The 17,962-nt window shown below is 46.6% G+C and overlaps 1 protein-coding gene across 1 annotated transcript; it reads right to left on the reverse strand.

Moving 5' to 3' along the window:
- Nucleotides 1–5,414: 5,414 nt before the first annotated feature.
- Nucleotides 5,415–15,523, reverse strand: CLEC4A (C-type lectin domain family 4, member A). The gene is made up of 7 exons (XM_010004150.1): nt 15,457–15,523; nt 12,139–12,255; nt 9,438–9,440; nt 8,054–8,146; nt 7,278–7,429; nt 6,935–7,056; nt 5,415–5,559 (listed from the first exon to the last, which is right to left on the reverse strand). The coding sequence occupies exons 1-7, from the start codon at nt 15,521–15,523 to the stop codon at nt 5,415–5,417; spliced, it is 699 nt and encodes a 232-aa protein (XP_010002452.1).
- Nucleotides 15,524–17,962: the final 2,439 nt, after the last annotated feature.

The following is a 17,962-nucleotide window of genomic DNA, read 5'->3' on the forward strand; positions in this document are numbered from 1 at the left end:
TGAGACACCTGGGGCTTTTCAGTCTAGAGAGAAGACTGAGGGGGGTCTAATTAATGTCTATAAATACATGAGGGCTGGGCATCAAGAAGGCAGGGACAAGCTCTTTTCACTTATACCCTGTGACAAGACGAGGGGCAATGGACTCAAACTCAAACAGAGGAAGTTCCATGTCAACATGAGGAAGAACTTCTTTACTGTGAGGGTTACAGAGCACTGGAACAGGCTGCCCAGAGAGGTTGTGGAGTCTCCTTCTCTGAAGACTTTCAAGACCTGTCTGGATGCCCTTCTGAGTGATCTGCCCTAGTTTTGGTCCTGCTCTGGCAGGGGGGTTGGACTCGATGATCTTTGAAGGTCCCTTTCAACCCCTGACATTCTATGGTTCTGTGACTCTGTGGTTGATTAATAATGTTTCATTAGTATTAGTTCATCATGGTATCAGCCACTTACCAAAGATCTGCCATTGGTATAAAGTCTCTGTGCCTTGAGTAGCAACCTAGGGAGGTGTTCCAGCTTCAGGGGAGATTACCACCATGTAGCCAGGCTGCCTGGCAGGGATTGCTCAAAGAAGGTTCATTTAGGCTGTCATATTTATGGAATAAAGTGATTGGCTCATAGTCAAATGATACACCATGGGAAAGGTATCCAAGAAACTCCTTGTAGCCACAATTTCCCTTTTTCCTTGATCATCACTCAGCACACACAAGACAGCCAGATGATCAGGCCCAGTCAGCATGGGTTTATGAAAGGCAGGTCCTGCCTAACCTGATCTTCTACAGCAACATGACCCACCGGGTGGATGAGGGAAGAGTTGTGAACACTGTCTATCTGGACTTCAATAAAGCCTTTGGCACTGTCTCCATAGCAGTCTCCTTCAGAAACTTGTGGCACTGGGCTCAGATAAATGCCCTGTGCCCTGGATAAAAAACTGGCTGGATGGTGGAGCCCAAAGAGTGGTAGTTAATGGAGCTACATCTGGCTGGTATCTGTGACAAGTGGTGTTCCCCAAGGCTCAGTACTGGGGCCTGTTCTCTTTCATATCTTTATCAATGATCTGGATGAGGGGATTGAGTGCACCCCCAGTAAGTTTGCAGATGACACCAAGCTGGGTGGGTGTCTAGGTGGGTGTGCTGATCTGCTGGAGGGTAGGGAAGCTCTACAGCAGGACCTAGACAGGTTAGATCAGTGGGCCAAGGTTACTTGTGTGGGGTTCAACAAGGCCAAGTGCTGGGTCCTGCACTTGGGTCATAACAACCCCATGGTTAGCTGCACACGTGGTCATGTGTTGCTGGAAAGCTGAAGGCTGGAAAAGGACCTGGGGGTGATGATTGACAGCCAACTAGATATGAGCCAGCAGTGTGTGCAGGTGGCCAAGAAGGGCAATGGCATCCTGGCTTGTTTGAAGAATAGTGTGGTCAGCAGGAGTAGGGAAGTGATTGTGCTCCTGTGAGGCCACTCCTTGAATGCTGTGTTCAGTTCTGGGCTCCTCACTATCAGAAGGACCTAGAAGTGCTGGAGCATGTCTAAAAAAGGGCAATGAGGTTTGTGAAGGGCCTAGAGCACAAGCCCTGTGAGGAGCAGCTGAGGGAGCTGGGGTTGTTCAGTCTGCAGAAGGCTGAGGGGAGACTCACTGCTCTTTGCAGCTACCTGAGAGGAGGTTGGAGTGACGAGGGGGACAGCCTCTTCTCCCTGGGGATGTGTGATAGGACCGGAGGGAATGGATGCAAGCTGCAGCAGGGGAGGTTTAGGTTGGATATTAAGAAGCATTTCTTCACTGAAAGGGTTGTCAGGCATTGGAATAGTTAGCCCAGGGTGGTGGTGGAGTCACCATCTCTGGAGGCATTGAAAAGGCAAGTGGACCTGGTGCTTAGGGACATAGTTTAGTGATGAGCTTGCCATGTTAGGTCTAAGGCTGGGCTGGATGATCTTGGATGTCTCTTGCAGCCAGGGACATCCTGTGATTCTGTGATAAATTAGTCTTGGCAAAGGCACCCACTATTCATATGTAAATCATATGATTGGTGTTTCAATCTCATATGCATCGATGTTCCCTGTGGCACTGCTTCTTTGTGGGCATCAGAGAACAGAGTGCAGCTAGAGGAGCTCATGGCCCAGCTACGTCTCAGGCCTTTTATCTCCTTTGGAACTGGTACTAAATTACTGTTAGTTTGGCTTAAGGGGTCAAGTGGACCCATCACAGCAACCCAGAGCACAACAAAGAACTTGCCAATGCTGTTTTTAACTAATTGCTCAGGAAAAGAGGATGGAGCTTTGAGGGAAGGGATTGCATGGGATCTGTAGTTATGGAGCTGGAGGTCAGAAGGGACAGCTCCCTGTGCATCACAGATCATGAAGTTTTACTTGCCTGTGACTACAAAAGGCAGAGCCATGGGTGGTTCTTCTAGCACTGCTCCATGTGACTTAATTAAAAATCCTTTAGGATAAAATGTCCTTAAGGATATCCCTAAGGATACCCCTAAGGATACATAATATACTGGGTCTCATTGTACTCTGAATGGTTTGGAGTGGGTGGGTGGCCTTTGCTCTTCTATATTTCATCAGCTATTTTCCCCCTGTGAAAAGACATGCACAGATGCACTGAGGAAGGAATGGGGTATCTAACAGAACAGGACAAGCACATTAGTTGAAAACTTACCAAGTGCAGGACACAGAGCAGGTTACAAATGAAGACAAGACTAAATTGAGTGTAGAAAATATCCTCTGAGCATGTTTTTTTCATGCACGACAGGCTGCAGGTAGGGTTGAACCATCCAACAGCTCATGTTGGATGTGCTTGCTGGTATTGTAGAAGGCATGAGCTACCAGAAGGCACTAGCTTCTGGATTCACAGCACAGTGAGAGATTTCAATGGACATTTTTAAAAGTTCCCAGCCATTATGCTGGAGAACAGCACTGAATTGCACCACAGATGCAGAAAAATGTGAATGCATTGTATTTGCTGTTGCTCAAAAATGTACTTGCTCTTGCACATACAGGCAGGGGGCTGACTCAGCTGATGAATATGGAGAACACAGAGGTTGCAAAACTGTTGGGAAGAAAATGTGCTCAGTTCATGTGGTTTAGATCTAAGCAGTTTGCAGATTTATTCTTTACATGTAAAGAATATTCTTTACTGACAAACCATTCAGGGTCAGCATCAGCAATCCAACACTGTAACACAACACCAGACAAATATATTAATAAACACCTACACATTTCTAAACATCTTTATGTAACTAATCTCCAAAATTTCTAACTCTCACATACACACATCTTTATATCTATTTATAACGTGGTTACTTGTACCACCTCCCATCTTCCACCCCTGCCACAGGAAGGGCAGGCTGCAAGAGCACACCCCCTTTTCTGGGAACCGGGGTTCCCCTATTCTCACGCACTTCCTGCTGGAGATGTAGGTTCCTGTATATCTGCTCCACTTCCTACAGTTTGCTGACCTGCCACAGGTCAGTGAGAGGGCACAGTGTCACATACACATGCTGAAGCTGTGGGTCTCTACGTGTTGCATCACTTACTGCCAGCCATGCAAGCTGCCCACAGCATCCAGCAGGGATGTTACAGACAGAAGTTGCAAAGTCGCAGGGCAAAGGTCAAACCAGGTTTCAGCTGCCACTGCCCTCCCATTTATCTCCTCTCTGATGAAAATGTTCTTGCTTCTCCTAAACTTTGTTTCCAGACTGACTCTCCTCTGTCTCAAAAGCCTTTTGTTAATTTCCTTGTTATCCTCCAGAGGGTGGTCATGCTTTTCTTTAACAATAGTGGGTTTGGAGCAAATGCCCTGTCAGATAGTTTCAGGTATTCAATTCATACAGTTGTTTAGATCCACATCCCTCTTTTATCAGCAGTTGCTATTCACGTTATTTGACCAAGTGTGCAGGCACCCTCATGTGAATTAATTAGCCTGTGTGCACAAGGTCTAAAGCAGAGACACAAGCAAATTACTTTCTGTTCAGCATCACAAACCAGGCTACAATTCCCAGCAAATCAACAGCTGACCTCACAATGTTTAGGTGACTAACAGCTCTGTCCCACTCTGGGGTAAAGGGTCTCAAAGTGGTGACAGTAGGCAAACTCTGCACTGGTCTGCACAGAAACTCATACTGGTGCCAGGTGGCTGGGACCAGTAACACAGAGATTACTTCATCAGTGCAAGGCTCTGGAACTATTGCAAATATAATTTATTTCCAAAATGGAAGGAATTATTTCTCTTTCCTGATCCATAAACACCTGCAGCATGCTTGGGGAAAGCATGTATTAATGACCTCAGCCTTCCTGTACCTCTTTCTATAGTTCTGTAACCAAAGATTCTCAGCTGCTTCATGAGTCAGCCTTGGCTATTTCACTTCACAAATATATGTGTCAGATCAGTGTGCTGGGAAAACAGGGGGGCATCTGGCAGAGCAGAATTGACAGACTCCTGCCCCTGAACCACTAAAGACAGTAGTACTTGGTTATAAAATGTGCACTCCTAGAAGAGGCACTGAGGAACCATGAATCTGCTTTCACAGATCCTTTCAGTATAGACAAGCATGATATGGACACAGACAAGATCAATGAAATATGAACTAAGGAAAACATTGCAGTTACAGGGTGTCTTGCAGGACTCAAGTTTGCAGGAGAAGACATAGAATGCAACTTCCCTTGGAGGTGCTCAGGATCTGAGAAGCTGAAAGACAGAAGCTGGAAGAGAAAACCTTATCAGCTTTTCTGCAAAATGATACCGCACAATAAATGAGTTGCAGCTTGTATTTCAGAGTTGGAAACACGGTAAAACACTCCAAGTTTCTGGTTTTAGAAGCAACTAGCCACCTGAGGCAGGATGGAGAATGTATGGAGTTGTGTAAGGTTCTGTCCTGGCACAGCAACATATTTTGATCCTGTCTATACAAAACAACTGCCACTTAGAGAGGGAAAGAGACACACACAGCACAGAGACTTTTTCATTGGCTTAATATTTTATTTTCCCTTGCATAAGAATTCAGTATTTGCCCAGCAAAACCAGTACAAGGAGAGGACATTCTCTGTGTGCCTCAACAAAAAAGCAGACACCTCTGCCCAAGAAGACAAAGGAGATTGAAGGTCTGAGCATCTGTATTCCCTTCCTCTGCCTTCTTTCCGGAGAACTCAGCTTCTTTTCAGCCAGTAGCTGATGGACCCACTCAGAGAAAGAAGGACACAAGAGCCCAGGATCTGTTTTGATGACCCTGAGGCTTCATGCATTGGCAGAGCTGGTATGTGCACTGGGGATGCTGGGCACAGGGTAATAATACCACTTCCACTCACATTGTCCCAACCAGCACAGTGAAGATGTGCCACTCCCATCCCTCCCAACACAGCCCTGTGCTTTTCCCAGCTCCCTGGTCATCTCTGAGTTTTACTCAGAGTGGGGGGTGTCTCCATCACACAGTTACTGCTGCAGCTTCACAGACTCGATGCTGGTTTCCGCATCTGACATCGTTCCAGTTGTTGGGCTGACCTGTGCTTGTGTGGATTACAACACACTTCTCATCATCCACATTACTTGGTTCACGTGCCCGCCAGAACCTGGGGCAGACACGTTGACAGACATGTTACTCCTCAGCTGGAAAAGGCTGCAGCAGGATGCAAGGTTTGGAGAGGAGAGGGACAATTTCCTCCATGACACCCTTCCTCCCGCTCTGCTATCCCACTGGCAACAGCCTTAGGGGGAAGCCTGCCTTTTTCCTACAGCCAACACAACAGGGCCCTGGGCACTCCTGTTGGGAAGAACTGTTCACCACTGCTCACCCCATGCACTTCACACCCAGAGCAGGCATGTGTCTGCCTCCTGGGCAAATGTGCCCTCCAGAAGAGGATGCAGCAAGGACAGCCCTGGTAACCCGGTACCTGGTGCAGAGTTTTGCATCTGGGGAAGAACAACCCCAGGTACCAGTACAGGTTGGGGGCTGACCTGCTGGAGAGTAGTGTAGGAGAAAGGGACCTGGGGATCCTGGTGGACAGGAGGATGACCATGAGCCAGCAATGTGCCCTTGTGGCCAAGAAGGCCAATGGCATCCTGGGGTGCATTAGAAAGGGTGTGGTTAGTAGGTCAAGAGAGGTTCTCCTCCCCCTCTATTCTGCATTGGTGAGGCCACATCTGGAGTATTGTGTCCAGTTCTGGGCCCCTCAGTTCAAAAAGGACAGGGAACTGCTCGAAAGAGTCCAGCGCAGAGCTACGAAGATGATGAAGGGAGTGGAACATCTCCCTTATGAGGAAAGGCTGAGGGAGCTGGGTCTCTTTAGCTTGGAGAAAAGGAGACTGAGGGGTGACCTCATCAATGTTTACAAATATGTAAGGGGTGAGTGTCAGGGAGATGGAGTTAGGCTTTTCTCAGTGATGACCAGTGATAGGACAAGGGGTAATGGGTGTAAATTGGAGCATAGGAGGTTCAAGGTGAATATCCGAAAAAATTTTTTTACTGTAAGAGTGACAGAGCACTGGAACAGACTGCCCAGGGAGGTTGTGGAGTCTCCCTCACTGGAGACATTCAAAACCCACCTGGATGACTGTGATACTCTCCCTGTGTCCTGTCTCTGTCACAGCATCACAGGACTTGCCCTGCCCGTGCATGTCCCTGCATATAGCCCTGATGGGGGCACTAAACTGGCCAGGCAAGGCTGGTCATCCCTGAGGGGTTCTTCCTGCTGGTGAGAGGCAGCTGCTTTTGTACCCACCACATTGATGGTGGGCACAGATCATCACAGATAGTGAATTAATAACTGATAACCAGTAGGGATAGGGCTGTGTATGAAACTGGTGTCCTACACAGTCCTCTCCTATTCCATCATTGGCCTCTCGCAAGGAGGTGTCTCACCTCCCTCTCATGCACCAACAGAGCCTCACAGACTCTCTTGATCTACCAGGAGCCACACCAAATGTTCTCCCTCTGGAGATACTCACGCTGCTGACTCATTCAGTGGAGTCTGGTCCACCCAGTGCCACTGGCCCACCTTCTGTGCACTCAGACCGATGTAGTAATTCTCTCCTCTTGAGGAACGGTGTAGTTCCTTAAAGAGGAACCCCTGGAAATTGGAGTGAAACATCCATGAGGTGCAGAACTGAGCAGGGGGAGGTGGCAGGAGTCCCTGTGGGGTGGGGTTGGTGCCAGAGGGGAGATGGTGCTGAAGGGATGCAGAAAGGACAACCCCTCTCCCCTGCAGGAGCAAAGAGGGGCTCTGAGTCCCCTCCATGGCCTGGCACTGTGTCTCTGGCTGCTGTGCCCCTCCCTCAGCCCTGAACCTACCTGCTCTGCTTTGCTGTTGATCACCACCAGATGGGAGCCCATCCCAGTGCAGTTCTGCTCACTCTCAGCCCAGGACATTTTATCATCCGACAGATAATAGCAGCTATTTTGGAAAAGTTTCCAGCCATTCGGGCAGCACATCCAGCCTCTCTCTGTGCAGGGAGGAACCACAGAAATGAATGCTAAGAACGAGAGATGGTGGCTGCAATGATTCCTGGTCCTGAGGGACAATGCTCATGTTCTCCTGAGATCAGTTCTCCTGACAGAAAAGGCTCGAAAACAGCAAGGAGGGTACTGATCTTTCTTCCAATTGCCTTAACGTGTGACTGAGAAGCTCTGTGTACACAAGTCCTTGTAACATGATCCCAGGTCTTCACTTGACACAGACAAAGTTATTTTGATGATCTGGATTGACTTCTCCTGGTACAGTCAGACTCCTTTAGGCATTTAGCCCCAGGGAACAGAGAATATTCTTTCCTTGACTAGAACTGCACTCTATCGTTGCTCCACTGTTTACCTTCTCTGTGCCACTGTGTGCTCTCCCTTTTGTTCTGCCAATGTTCACAGCCACCCTGCCCTCCAAGGAGATCCCCAACATGGCCCTCTCCTCCCCCTTGAGCTGCTAGCAGGAAACCCTTTTCTCCCCACCTCTCTCCTCCAGAGTCTGCCCCTGCAGAGCCTGCTCCCACTGCTACTTGCTGCCAGAGCAGCCCCCCAGCACTCAGTGTCCCCACCCCTATCCCAAGACCTCCTGCCCCCTTCCCAGAACTACTCACCTTTGCCTTGCAGCCCTGCTGAGCTGCACTGCCACTCCTTGAATGTCTGCTGCAGGGCTGTGGGTTGGTCCCTGCCACAGGAGAAGGGAGCAACTGGAAAGGAGAGGAGAGGCATCAGGATTACCCCTTCCTCCTGGCTCCTCACACAACCAGCTTTGGGCTTTGCTCTTTTCCCCCATTTCCCCACCACACACCATCTCAGCATGGCCTCTTCTCAGGCTGTCTCTTCCCATCTCACAAGGCCAGGATGATCTCACCAACCAAGCCAGAGCAGCCTGTGAAATACCCAGGCAGTGTTTGGTGGCCATAGCCAAGCCACCAGCTTTGTCAAGAGTTCTGTTCCTGTACCCAGCAACTGACATCAGGCCCCCACAGGTGCTCTGGAGCTGGAGGTGTGGAGTTAGTGTATTCCTGGTGCAAGGCTGTGAGAAAACTGTCCCAAATAAGTGGTAGGGCTGACTTCCCAGGCAGAAAGAGACCACCTTCCATGTCAGAGAGCAGAAGGACCACTGGGAAGACATCACACTGAGGACGTGCCAGACTGGGTGGGCATTTACCATCTAGGTACCTACAGCCAAGCTGCCTGGCCAAATCTCTTCACAATCAGTTACTAAAAAGCAAAAAAAAAGCAAAGAGCCTGAGCTGGCTCTAACCCACATGTTCCTTCTGGGTCACCAGGGACACACAGTGGCTTGATGTTGAGCATTTTGCAGAGACCAGTACTGAGAATCACATTTGTATTGAGCTTCACCTGTGCATTGCAATTGCTACCCTCTGCAAAGTGCAATTTGTATTTGTGCTTTTATTTAAATGCATTACCCATCATGCCACTAAATCAAAATCCTATGTGACATCAGTTAGCTTGGCTGAGGAAATTTGCCATAAAAGATTGAACTTTCCATGTTTGGAATATCTAGAAGAACCCAGCTAGACAGTATTAGACTCTAAACAGCCTAACCTAAACCTCCCCAACCATTTAAGAAAGTAGTGTGGGAAGTTATTCAGTTGGGGAAAAGCAATACTTCTTCTGGGACTTGGGAAGTAATGATAGCAAAAGTTTGTGAAACCATGCAGGGTGAAAATTAGGAGAGCCAAAGTTGGAGCTAGAGCTCCAACTGGCTACAGCTGTTAGGGATAATAAAAAATGTTTCTGGAAGTTCACTAACAGCAAAAGGAGGATTAGGGGAAATCTCTATCCTTTATTGGATGCAGAGGGAATCTTAGTAACAAAGGATGAGGAAAAGGTTGAGGTGCTCAACACCTACTTTGCCTCAGTCTTCAGCAGTGGAACCAGCTGTTCATGGATACCCAGCCACATGAGCTGGGAGACAGGGAGGGGATGAAGAGTGAGGTCATCACAGTAAAAGAGGAAGGGGTCAGAGACCTACTTAGACACACACAAGTCTATGGGATCAGATGGGTTACATCCAAGGGTGCTGAAAGAGTTGGCAGACATGATCACCAGGCCACTTTCCATTATTTACCTGAAGTCCTGGCTAACTGGGGAGGTCCCAATGGACTGGAGGGTGGCAAATGTAACACCCATCTATGAGAAAAGCAGAAAGGAGGGTCGGAGGAGCTATAGACCTGTCAGTCTGACCTTGGTACCAGGGAAGGTCATGGAGCAGATCACCTTGAGTGTCATTAGAATACATATAGAGGATAACCAAGGGATCAGGCCCAGTCAGCATGGGTTTATGAAAGGCAGGTCCTGCCTGATGAACCTGATCTCCTTCTATGACATGATGACCCAACTACTGGATGAGGAAAAGGCTGTGGATATTGTCTGTCTGGACCTCCAAAATGCATTTGACACTGTTCCCCATAGAACTCTCATAAAAACCTGACTGCTCATGGCCTGGATGAGTATAAGATCTGTTGGATCAAACACTGGCTGGACAGCTGGGCCCAAAGTCTGGTGGTCAATGGAGTCAAATCCAGCTGGGGCCAGTCACAAGTGGTGTTCTCAGGGCTCAGTGTTGGGACTGTTTCTGTTTAACATCTTTATTGATGATCTTGATAAGGACATAGAGTGAATTATCAGTGACTTTGCAGATGACAACAAATTAGGCAGGAGTGGTGATCTGCCTGAGGACAGGGAGGCTCTGCAGAGAGACTTGGACAGATTGGATAGTTGGGCTAATGTTAATGGTCTGGGCTTCAACAAGGCCAGGTGCTGGGTCCTGCACTTGGGCCACAACAACCCCAGGCAAGGCTCTAGGCTTGGGGAGGAGTGGCTGGAAAGTGTCTGGCAGAAAAGGACCTGGGGGTGCTGGTTGACAGCAGCTGAACATGAGCCAGCAGTGTGCCCAGGTGGCCAAGAAAGCCAGTGGCATCTTGGCTTGTGTTAGAAATAGTGTGACCAGCAGAAGGAGAGGTGATTGTCCCCCTGTACTCAGCACTGGTGAGGCCTCACCTGGAGTGTTGTGTCCAGTTTTGGGCACCTCAATTCAAGAGATAACAAGGTGCTGGAGCGAGGACAGAGGAGGGCAATGAAGCTGGTGAAGGGCCTAGAGAGTAAATGTTATGAAGAACACTTGAAGGACTTGGGAATGTTTAGTTTGAGGAAGAGGAGGCTGAGGGGAGACCTCATCAGTCTCTGCAACTACCTGAAAGGTCATTGTAGAGAGGTTGGTGCTGGTCTCTTCTCACAGGTAATTAGTGACAGCACAAGAGGAAAGGGCTTCAAGCTGCAACAGGGTTTGGATGTGGTATTGCTGGAGATGGTTTAGGGGAGAACTTTGTAGAGTAGAGATGATGGCTGGACTCAGTGATCCCAAGGGTCTTTTCCAACCTGAACGGCTCTATGGTTCTAAGGGCAGCAGTTTAGCCTGACAATATACCTTCTTCCAGCATCCATCACCTGTATTGACAATTTGTGCAAACATGCCATGAACGATCCTTAGCAGAAACGAGAATTACACAGTGATCACAATCTCCAAAAATTGCAAATGCAAGAATCACTTTTTATGAGTTATTCTAGTAGGCAGCTGTTGCGGTCCAAGTTCAACCTGGGCTAGAAAAACTCGAGTCAGATCACAGATTAGAGGAGGAATAGACCCCAGCTGGCTGGTTTTACTTTCCCAGTGGGTCTGTTCCTCACCTGGGACCAGCTGGCTACACCAGGTATGTTCCTAGAACACAATCTCTGCCCAGATGTGCACGCACGGGCACAAACACAGAGACCATGTGCTTAAAATACCACTTTACTGCAACAGCTTATGAGTTATTTTAGTAGACAACACTTAACGCTAAAAAGGTGTCAGAGTTTACACTGTGCAGCTAATTCTGGACATGCCAGGCCTAACTCTGAAAAGATGGTTCTTCCATTAGGACATGGAGTGGGTCAAAGCACTTTAGAGAGCTCAAGTGCAGGTCCAGCTGCTTGAATAAATACTTGTGCTGCCATATCCACATTTTTTTACCTCTCTACCAAATGTAAGTTCATCTTGTGTGGTTTGCAGGTAGACAAATGTTCCACAGTTCCAAAGAGGCTGTGAAAGTTGTGGATGTGCAATCTGGGAATGGTAAGAAGCTCTCAGGGCAAACAGTGGAAGATTTGGGGGATGTATGCAGACATGTACAAAGTCAGGGCAGAAAAGCCTGAAACCTAACAGAAAGCCCAAGCAATGCTGAAATTCTGAAGATGGCCATGCTTCAAGTAGGGCATTAGACTAGAGACCTCCAAAAGTCCCTTCCCACTTAACTTTTTCCATTATTCTATGAAAGAATAACCATCTGGTATAATGCTGTGGTATTCCTAGCATCTATATACCAGTTGGCCAAAACAACTGGTTTGGCTGGCCTGCAACAGAGGAGCTTGTGTCATGTTGCAGCTGTACCATTAAATCCCCAATATTTAAGTGATCAGGAAAGATTTTGCTCCTAAACATACTTTCGAAGTTTCAGTTTCAGGTTTTCCAAACCCCAGTGTTGGTGTCTGCATCCTTCCTCATGACAAAACAGTTCCTGAGTAAAATCTCCCTCCTGGTTGGAAGATGTTCATCTCTGTGCTCCAATTTCTTTGCTTCTCTCCCAGCACTTCTCCCAGACCTCCCTCCTGTAATCAGCCTGCACATACTCACCAAGGAGAGCAATAATGAGGGCAATGCACACCAAGAGAAGCATCAGTGAAATCAGCCACGGGAGACAGAGTGGGTATTTCTGGGGATGGTGCTCATGCTTCTTCGTCTCAGGAGGTGCTAGAAGTGAGGGAACACACCAAACACAACAATGCAGTCAACTGTGCTTCAGTCAGCCCACATACACAAAGGAGAGCTGCTAAAAAAAAATGCAGTTTCATTTCTGATGGTGAAGTTACACCATCTGGGAGAGGGGCACCTCTGTGGTTTCTGGAGAAGGTCAGGTTCAGCAACACTGTTCACAGCCCCAGCTCCACTGGTGAGTTAGTAATGCCAGTTGCTGGTGTTTGGGGGTGAGGCCTTCACTTAGCCTCAAAATCTATAATAAAGCCTTGCTGACTTCTCCCAAGAAAACTTTTTCTTAGCTTTTTGGACTTTCTGTGTAGAAGAAGGTAGGGGTAAGCTGAATGAGGGCAGGAAATAAAAAATGTGCAAGTTGATGATGGCACAGAACCTCTGGAAAATAAAAAAAAATCTTCTTCCCTTTCATATTTGCATTCCAAGCCAGGGTTCAGAGATTTGCTGCAGTAAAACTAGGCTGTGGTATGTTGGATGTCTGGGGAGAACACAGGGCTATGTTCAGCAGCCTAGGTAAAGCATCCCACTTGCCAGGGCCTGAGATCTGTCTATGAGATACTGTCAATGGTGAGGAGGTTTGGGAGCAGGCAGGAGAACGAGCCACTGGGAAGCACAAAACACTTGATAGAAGGCTGTTCTAGATTGTGGCAAGTACACAAGCCAGGGCAAACTGGAAGGTGCAGAGGCAGCAACACTCACCACAGGACAGGAGCAAAGAAATCTTGATAGAGACTGGTATTCATGATAAGCTTTTGAGATATCTCATTCATTGTTCAGCACAAAGCTCCAGCTCTGCCAGCAGCCACATGGGCCTGCCACCCTTGCCTGGTGAGCAAGGCTTCCAGAAACCTGCTGCTTGTGAAACCCCTGACTACTTCCCAAAAATTTGAGGAAAGTTGTTACAAAAGGGCAAAAAGCATAATCTTTTATTATAAGAAAACATTCAGAGACAGACAAGATCCAGATTTCCCTGGCCAAATCATGTTTTTCTAGCAAACACAAGGGCTTGGATCATGACCTGGCATCCAGCCACCTATTTCAGACAATTGATCTGATCACTACAAAGTATTTCTTGATGTGCTGCATGCCCAACCAGGTCTGTACCCAGGTGGCACAAAGAGCCCTGCCACGCTGCATGCACCTCACCAACACAACTGAAGTGCAGTAGATTTTGTGCACACTTACTGTGTTTACCTCCCTGCAAAACACTTCCTAGAGTTAGTCTGCATACATGCAACATCACCAGCATGATCACAACACAGAGACCTGATGAGCCTACGTGTGTTAATCAGTATGTAAATCCAACATCTGCTAGGCACAGGTGCTGTGTGGTACAGATGCTTGTGTTTCTACCTGGGAAATCCTGCTTGGAAATGCAGGAACCCTAACTGCACTGTGGTGTGCAACCCACCCCCATAGTCTCTGCCACCTCCAGATTACATACGCTCCTTGATTAGTTGCTGCCTTCTCCTCTCTGTCTTCCAATGACTGCAATTTTTTTATTTTCTCCAGAGCTCAACTACAAGAGGCTACAAAGGGGGAAAATCCAGGTGAGATTAGGCATTACCAACATGGAGCCTGCATGGCCGAAGTAACCACTCAAAAAGACAACACAGCAGCAAGACTCCCTCAATCTTTCAATAATTTTCAATCATAACTCTCATACCATGAAACCTTGAGAGACATTACCACTGTGTCCAGTGGTATTACTGGACAATTCTCTGAATTCAAAGTATAAGTGTGTGATCAGTTGAACAGGTGCACTGAAAGACAGACCCTGAGCACACACCCAAATTAGCAGCTCCAACAAACATGGCTGGATCAGGTGTCTTTGGAACAAGTCACTGGGCATACAGTGGGGAACTTCCACCACATCTACCCCATGATGGAAATGTTAGCTGTAACCAGAAACAGCTAATTTGGGTGCATGGAAAACAGTGAGCTTTCAAGTCAGTCTTGAGCATGCACATTCTTTATTTCCATGACTCATGTCTCAGAGAAGGCAAGGAAAAACCTGGAGCTGAGGCCAGTTCAGTTTGGGTTTGTAAAACTGAGGTAAAGCAGCAAACAGGCAAGATACTATCCTTAGCAGTAACAATTATTTATTCATTTGTTCTTTCATTTGCACACAACCTGCTGTTGTGGAGGGTTCTGTATCTAAGGGTGGAAGTAATGAGCCACTTGTGGAACATCTCTGTGTGTTCCTACTTGTGGCACAGTAACTACAGAATACATACAGATAAGAACGTCTTAAATTTGAAAAAGTCTAGTAAAAGCACCATTTCACAATCATGATTTTTAACAGCAATAAAAATTTGTTTGTTTGGTGTCTTAATTGTTTTTCAGGAGTGTTAGACATCAATCACAGAATTGGATCTTCCTCCATTCTTAGATAATTCCTCTGTGTATTTTAAGGTGTTTTATTCAAGCTGATTGGTCTTTTTAACTTTTTGGACTCTCTTCTCCAAGGACAATTTCTTAATCAACTTAGGGCAATGGGGCTGTAAGTTTCTGCAGCTAGTGCCACTTCTCAGGACACTGCAGAGGGCAACTGATTGCTCTACTGTAAGGAAGCACATCAGTTCTCTGCTCCTGCTCTCTCCACAAGCAGGAATCTGTAACCTCACTTTCTCAGAGGCAAGAGCAGTAGCAACCAGGACTTGGGCTTATTTACTGCCATTTGCTGCCCTCCACCTTTGTGACAGATCAGATTGTTTGGAATAAACCATAGTCTCTATTGTTGATATTCAGTATTTGTCCAAAAATTACTCTTACCCAAGACTAGGTAACACACAGAGAGGCAGCTACTGCAGAGTTAAGCACTCATCCTGAATCATCTACCATTCACCACTGTTGGTATTGCAGCCAGGAGACTAAGGGAGCCCAGGTACCTTCGTTACTGAGTGTTCACTTGAAACCTACTGTTCATGTTCCCAGTAGTCATCTTTATTCGTGCTGCAACTCCAGCTACCTAAAGATTCCCACCTCTCCTCCTGTAGACATTCCTTTACTTCAAAACCCCTCCAGTCTCCTGCTCATATAGTGGTAGACAACTCGTTTTCCTCACCAATTTTTCAACACCAGGTAGGAACAAGAGTCACAGACGGAAAAGTCTCCATTCCCTGTTCTTCAGCCTCCCTCCCTCCAGGTTCCCTTCCCCTGAATAACCCATCCATTCCTTACCTTCAGCCACTGCAGCTGGTGATGCATTCTTGAACTTCACCTCAGCATAGGTGATTTCTGATGCCATTTAATCACAGTGTGATAACGATCCCTTGTCCTTAGTTTTGCTACGTAAAAGGTGAGCCTTTTGATTCCTGGTTCCAGAGGAAGACACCAGTAAGTTACTGAGCCTTTATCACCTGCTTAATCAATCTCTGTCTGTCAAAGAAGGCTGTGCTGAACACTGGAAGCATTGGCAATAACCAGAGAATTCCTGGGAGCTCAGAAATGCTCTGAACAGTTTCTTAGCTCAAGAAATCAGCCCTGCCACTATGGAAACTTCTGAGAGAGAAAAGAAAAATGAGAACCTAACAACTGAAAAGGAAGTTGCGCTCCTTCCCCACATTTGATTCTCAGCAGATAGATTTCTTAAGTGTTTTTTTTTTCCCTTGTCACCCTTCTGTTTTTACTCTCTCTCCTTCCCTTATCTTCATGTTCGTCTGTTAGCAATCCTGCCATTGCACTTAGGTTTTCATGGGCTATCATGGATCAGTTTAACCTGCAGCACAGCCCAATACAAAATACATTCTGCTCTCGCCTGTCTTGTGTGGTTGAGTTGCCTTTGCTACATCAACTATTGCATGCTATGTCTCATCTTGGGAAGTCAGTCCCAGTTGGCAGCTAGTACAAAAACAAATCTCAAAAAAGGAACTATTAAAGTGAGACTGGGGAGTTGCAGCCTTAGGCAGAGGAACAGAAATAATAAAAAATTTTATATATCCATGGCGAAACAGAGAAAGATGAAGCCAAGTTCAGGGAAAACAACAAGCAAAGTGGAATTAAAACATTGTGTTGATGGTTTGAGAGGTTATTGGGAAGAAGACACACAGACACCTCTCTATCACAACCTGATTTACAGAGTGTGGAAGTTCAGAGCAGTGCTTGCTTCAGGGAGCCAGAGGCTCCATTTTTGAGACTAAAGGGCTGTTTTCTACTTTTTGCCTCAACACTATAATTTGTCTCTCTTTTCAGCTTTCTGGTAAAGGATTCTGATACTAACTTGGGGAAAATGTCAGATTACTATTTAGTGTGATTTCAAGCTGAGGCAGATGTTGAAAGGACACAATAAAAGGAAATGGCTACTGAGATACATGCTGAGTCAGGAAGGCTTGTGAGAAGAAATGCCTATGAGTCACGATGTCCTGAAGAAAAAGGGTGAGAAGCAGATAGAACTGAAGAACCAGAGAATGGTTTGCATAGGAAGGGATCTTCAAAGATCATCTAGTCCAACCTCACTGCCATGGCAGGGACATCTCCCATAAGATCAGGTTGCTCAAAGCTCCATCCAACCTGGCCTTGAACACTTCTTGGCCAGGGGAGGAGGGCATCCACAACTCCTCTGGGCAACCTGTTCCAGTGTCTCATCACCCTCGTTGTAAAGAATTTATTTCTAATCTAGATCTAGCTGCTTTTCTTTTTTCCCTTGTCCTGTCATCACAGGTGCTGGTAAAAAGTCTCTTTCCATCTTTCTTATAAGCCCCCTTTGAGTATTAAAAACCCACAATAAGGTCTAGATGGAGGAAGGAGAAAGCTTTGTTTGTTTATTTTGTTGAGCTGCAATTTACTCAAGGTAGATCAGAATAACATGACAGGAGGACACCCACGGAGCTAACATGGAGGGTACATAGGGCAGGGCTGGAGGGGAGATTGGATGATGCAAGGAAGAACACACATCAGACAACAGAAAAGACAAAAGCAAGGTGGGAATAGAGTGGACATATGAATACACATTGTGGAGAATTGCACCTAAACAGAATAGGGCACAAGTAGCTGGGTCTCTTTACCAAGGAGTCTCCTCGTTTCTCACAAGCACTGTGCTGGCTTCTCTTCCCTTTCTGTGTTGGGTGCAAAGAGGGTGACACTTGTACAAGAAGAGTAACTGCAGGACAGAAGCCTGGTCCCTTGAGAACATGCATGCTGCCTGCTTTTCTTTCCAACATCCTTCTAGGGCTTTTCTTTGTCTTGTGGCTTGACCCTTAATTATTTACTGAAACCTAGTTATGCTTTCATATTCCATGCTGAGATTTCAGTCAGAGTAATCTTCCACTTGCTTCCCCCTACCAACCAAGCCACAACAGACTCACAGTCTCATGGGGAACAGACTTACTTCCTGGCAAGGTTTCGGACTTTCCAACGTAGAAAAATGGGAAATACAATCAGCAGACAGAAAAGGAAGTCACAGTGTAGTTTCATCAGCTTTGTGCTATTGAAACGCTTTTCCAAACACAGCTGAGGTAATTAAAAATGCCAATTTAGGATCTAGCTGTGATTTTATTAGAATAAACTAGGTTGCCCCCAAACATGAGGACATACCTCAATTCTTCCTTCTCAGCCAAGAGAGTTGTTGCTTGCTGTCAAAATTCAACCCTGAGCTGTACTTCCATAGGATACACTGTTGGTAATTCAGTACTGTAATAGCGAGGTGATATTCTTCTTTGTGCTTTGAATTTCATATGCACTGGTGGCA

Source organism: Chaetura pelagica, unplaced genomic scaffold (assembly GCF_000747805.2).
Source record: "Chaetura pelagica isolate M959 unplaced genomic scaffold, ChaPel_1.0 scaffold198, whole genome shotgun sequence".
NCBI lineage: Eukaryota > Metazoa > Chordata > Aves > Apodiformes > Apodidae > Chaetura > Chaetura pelagica.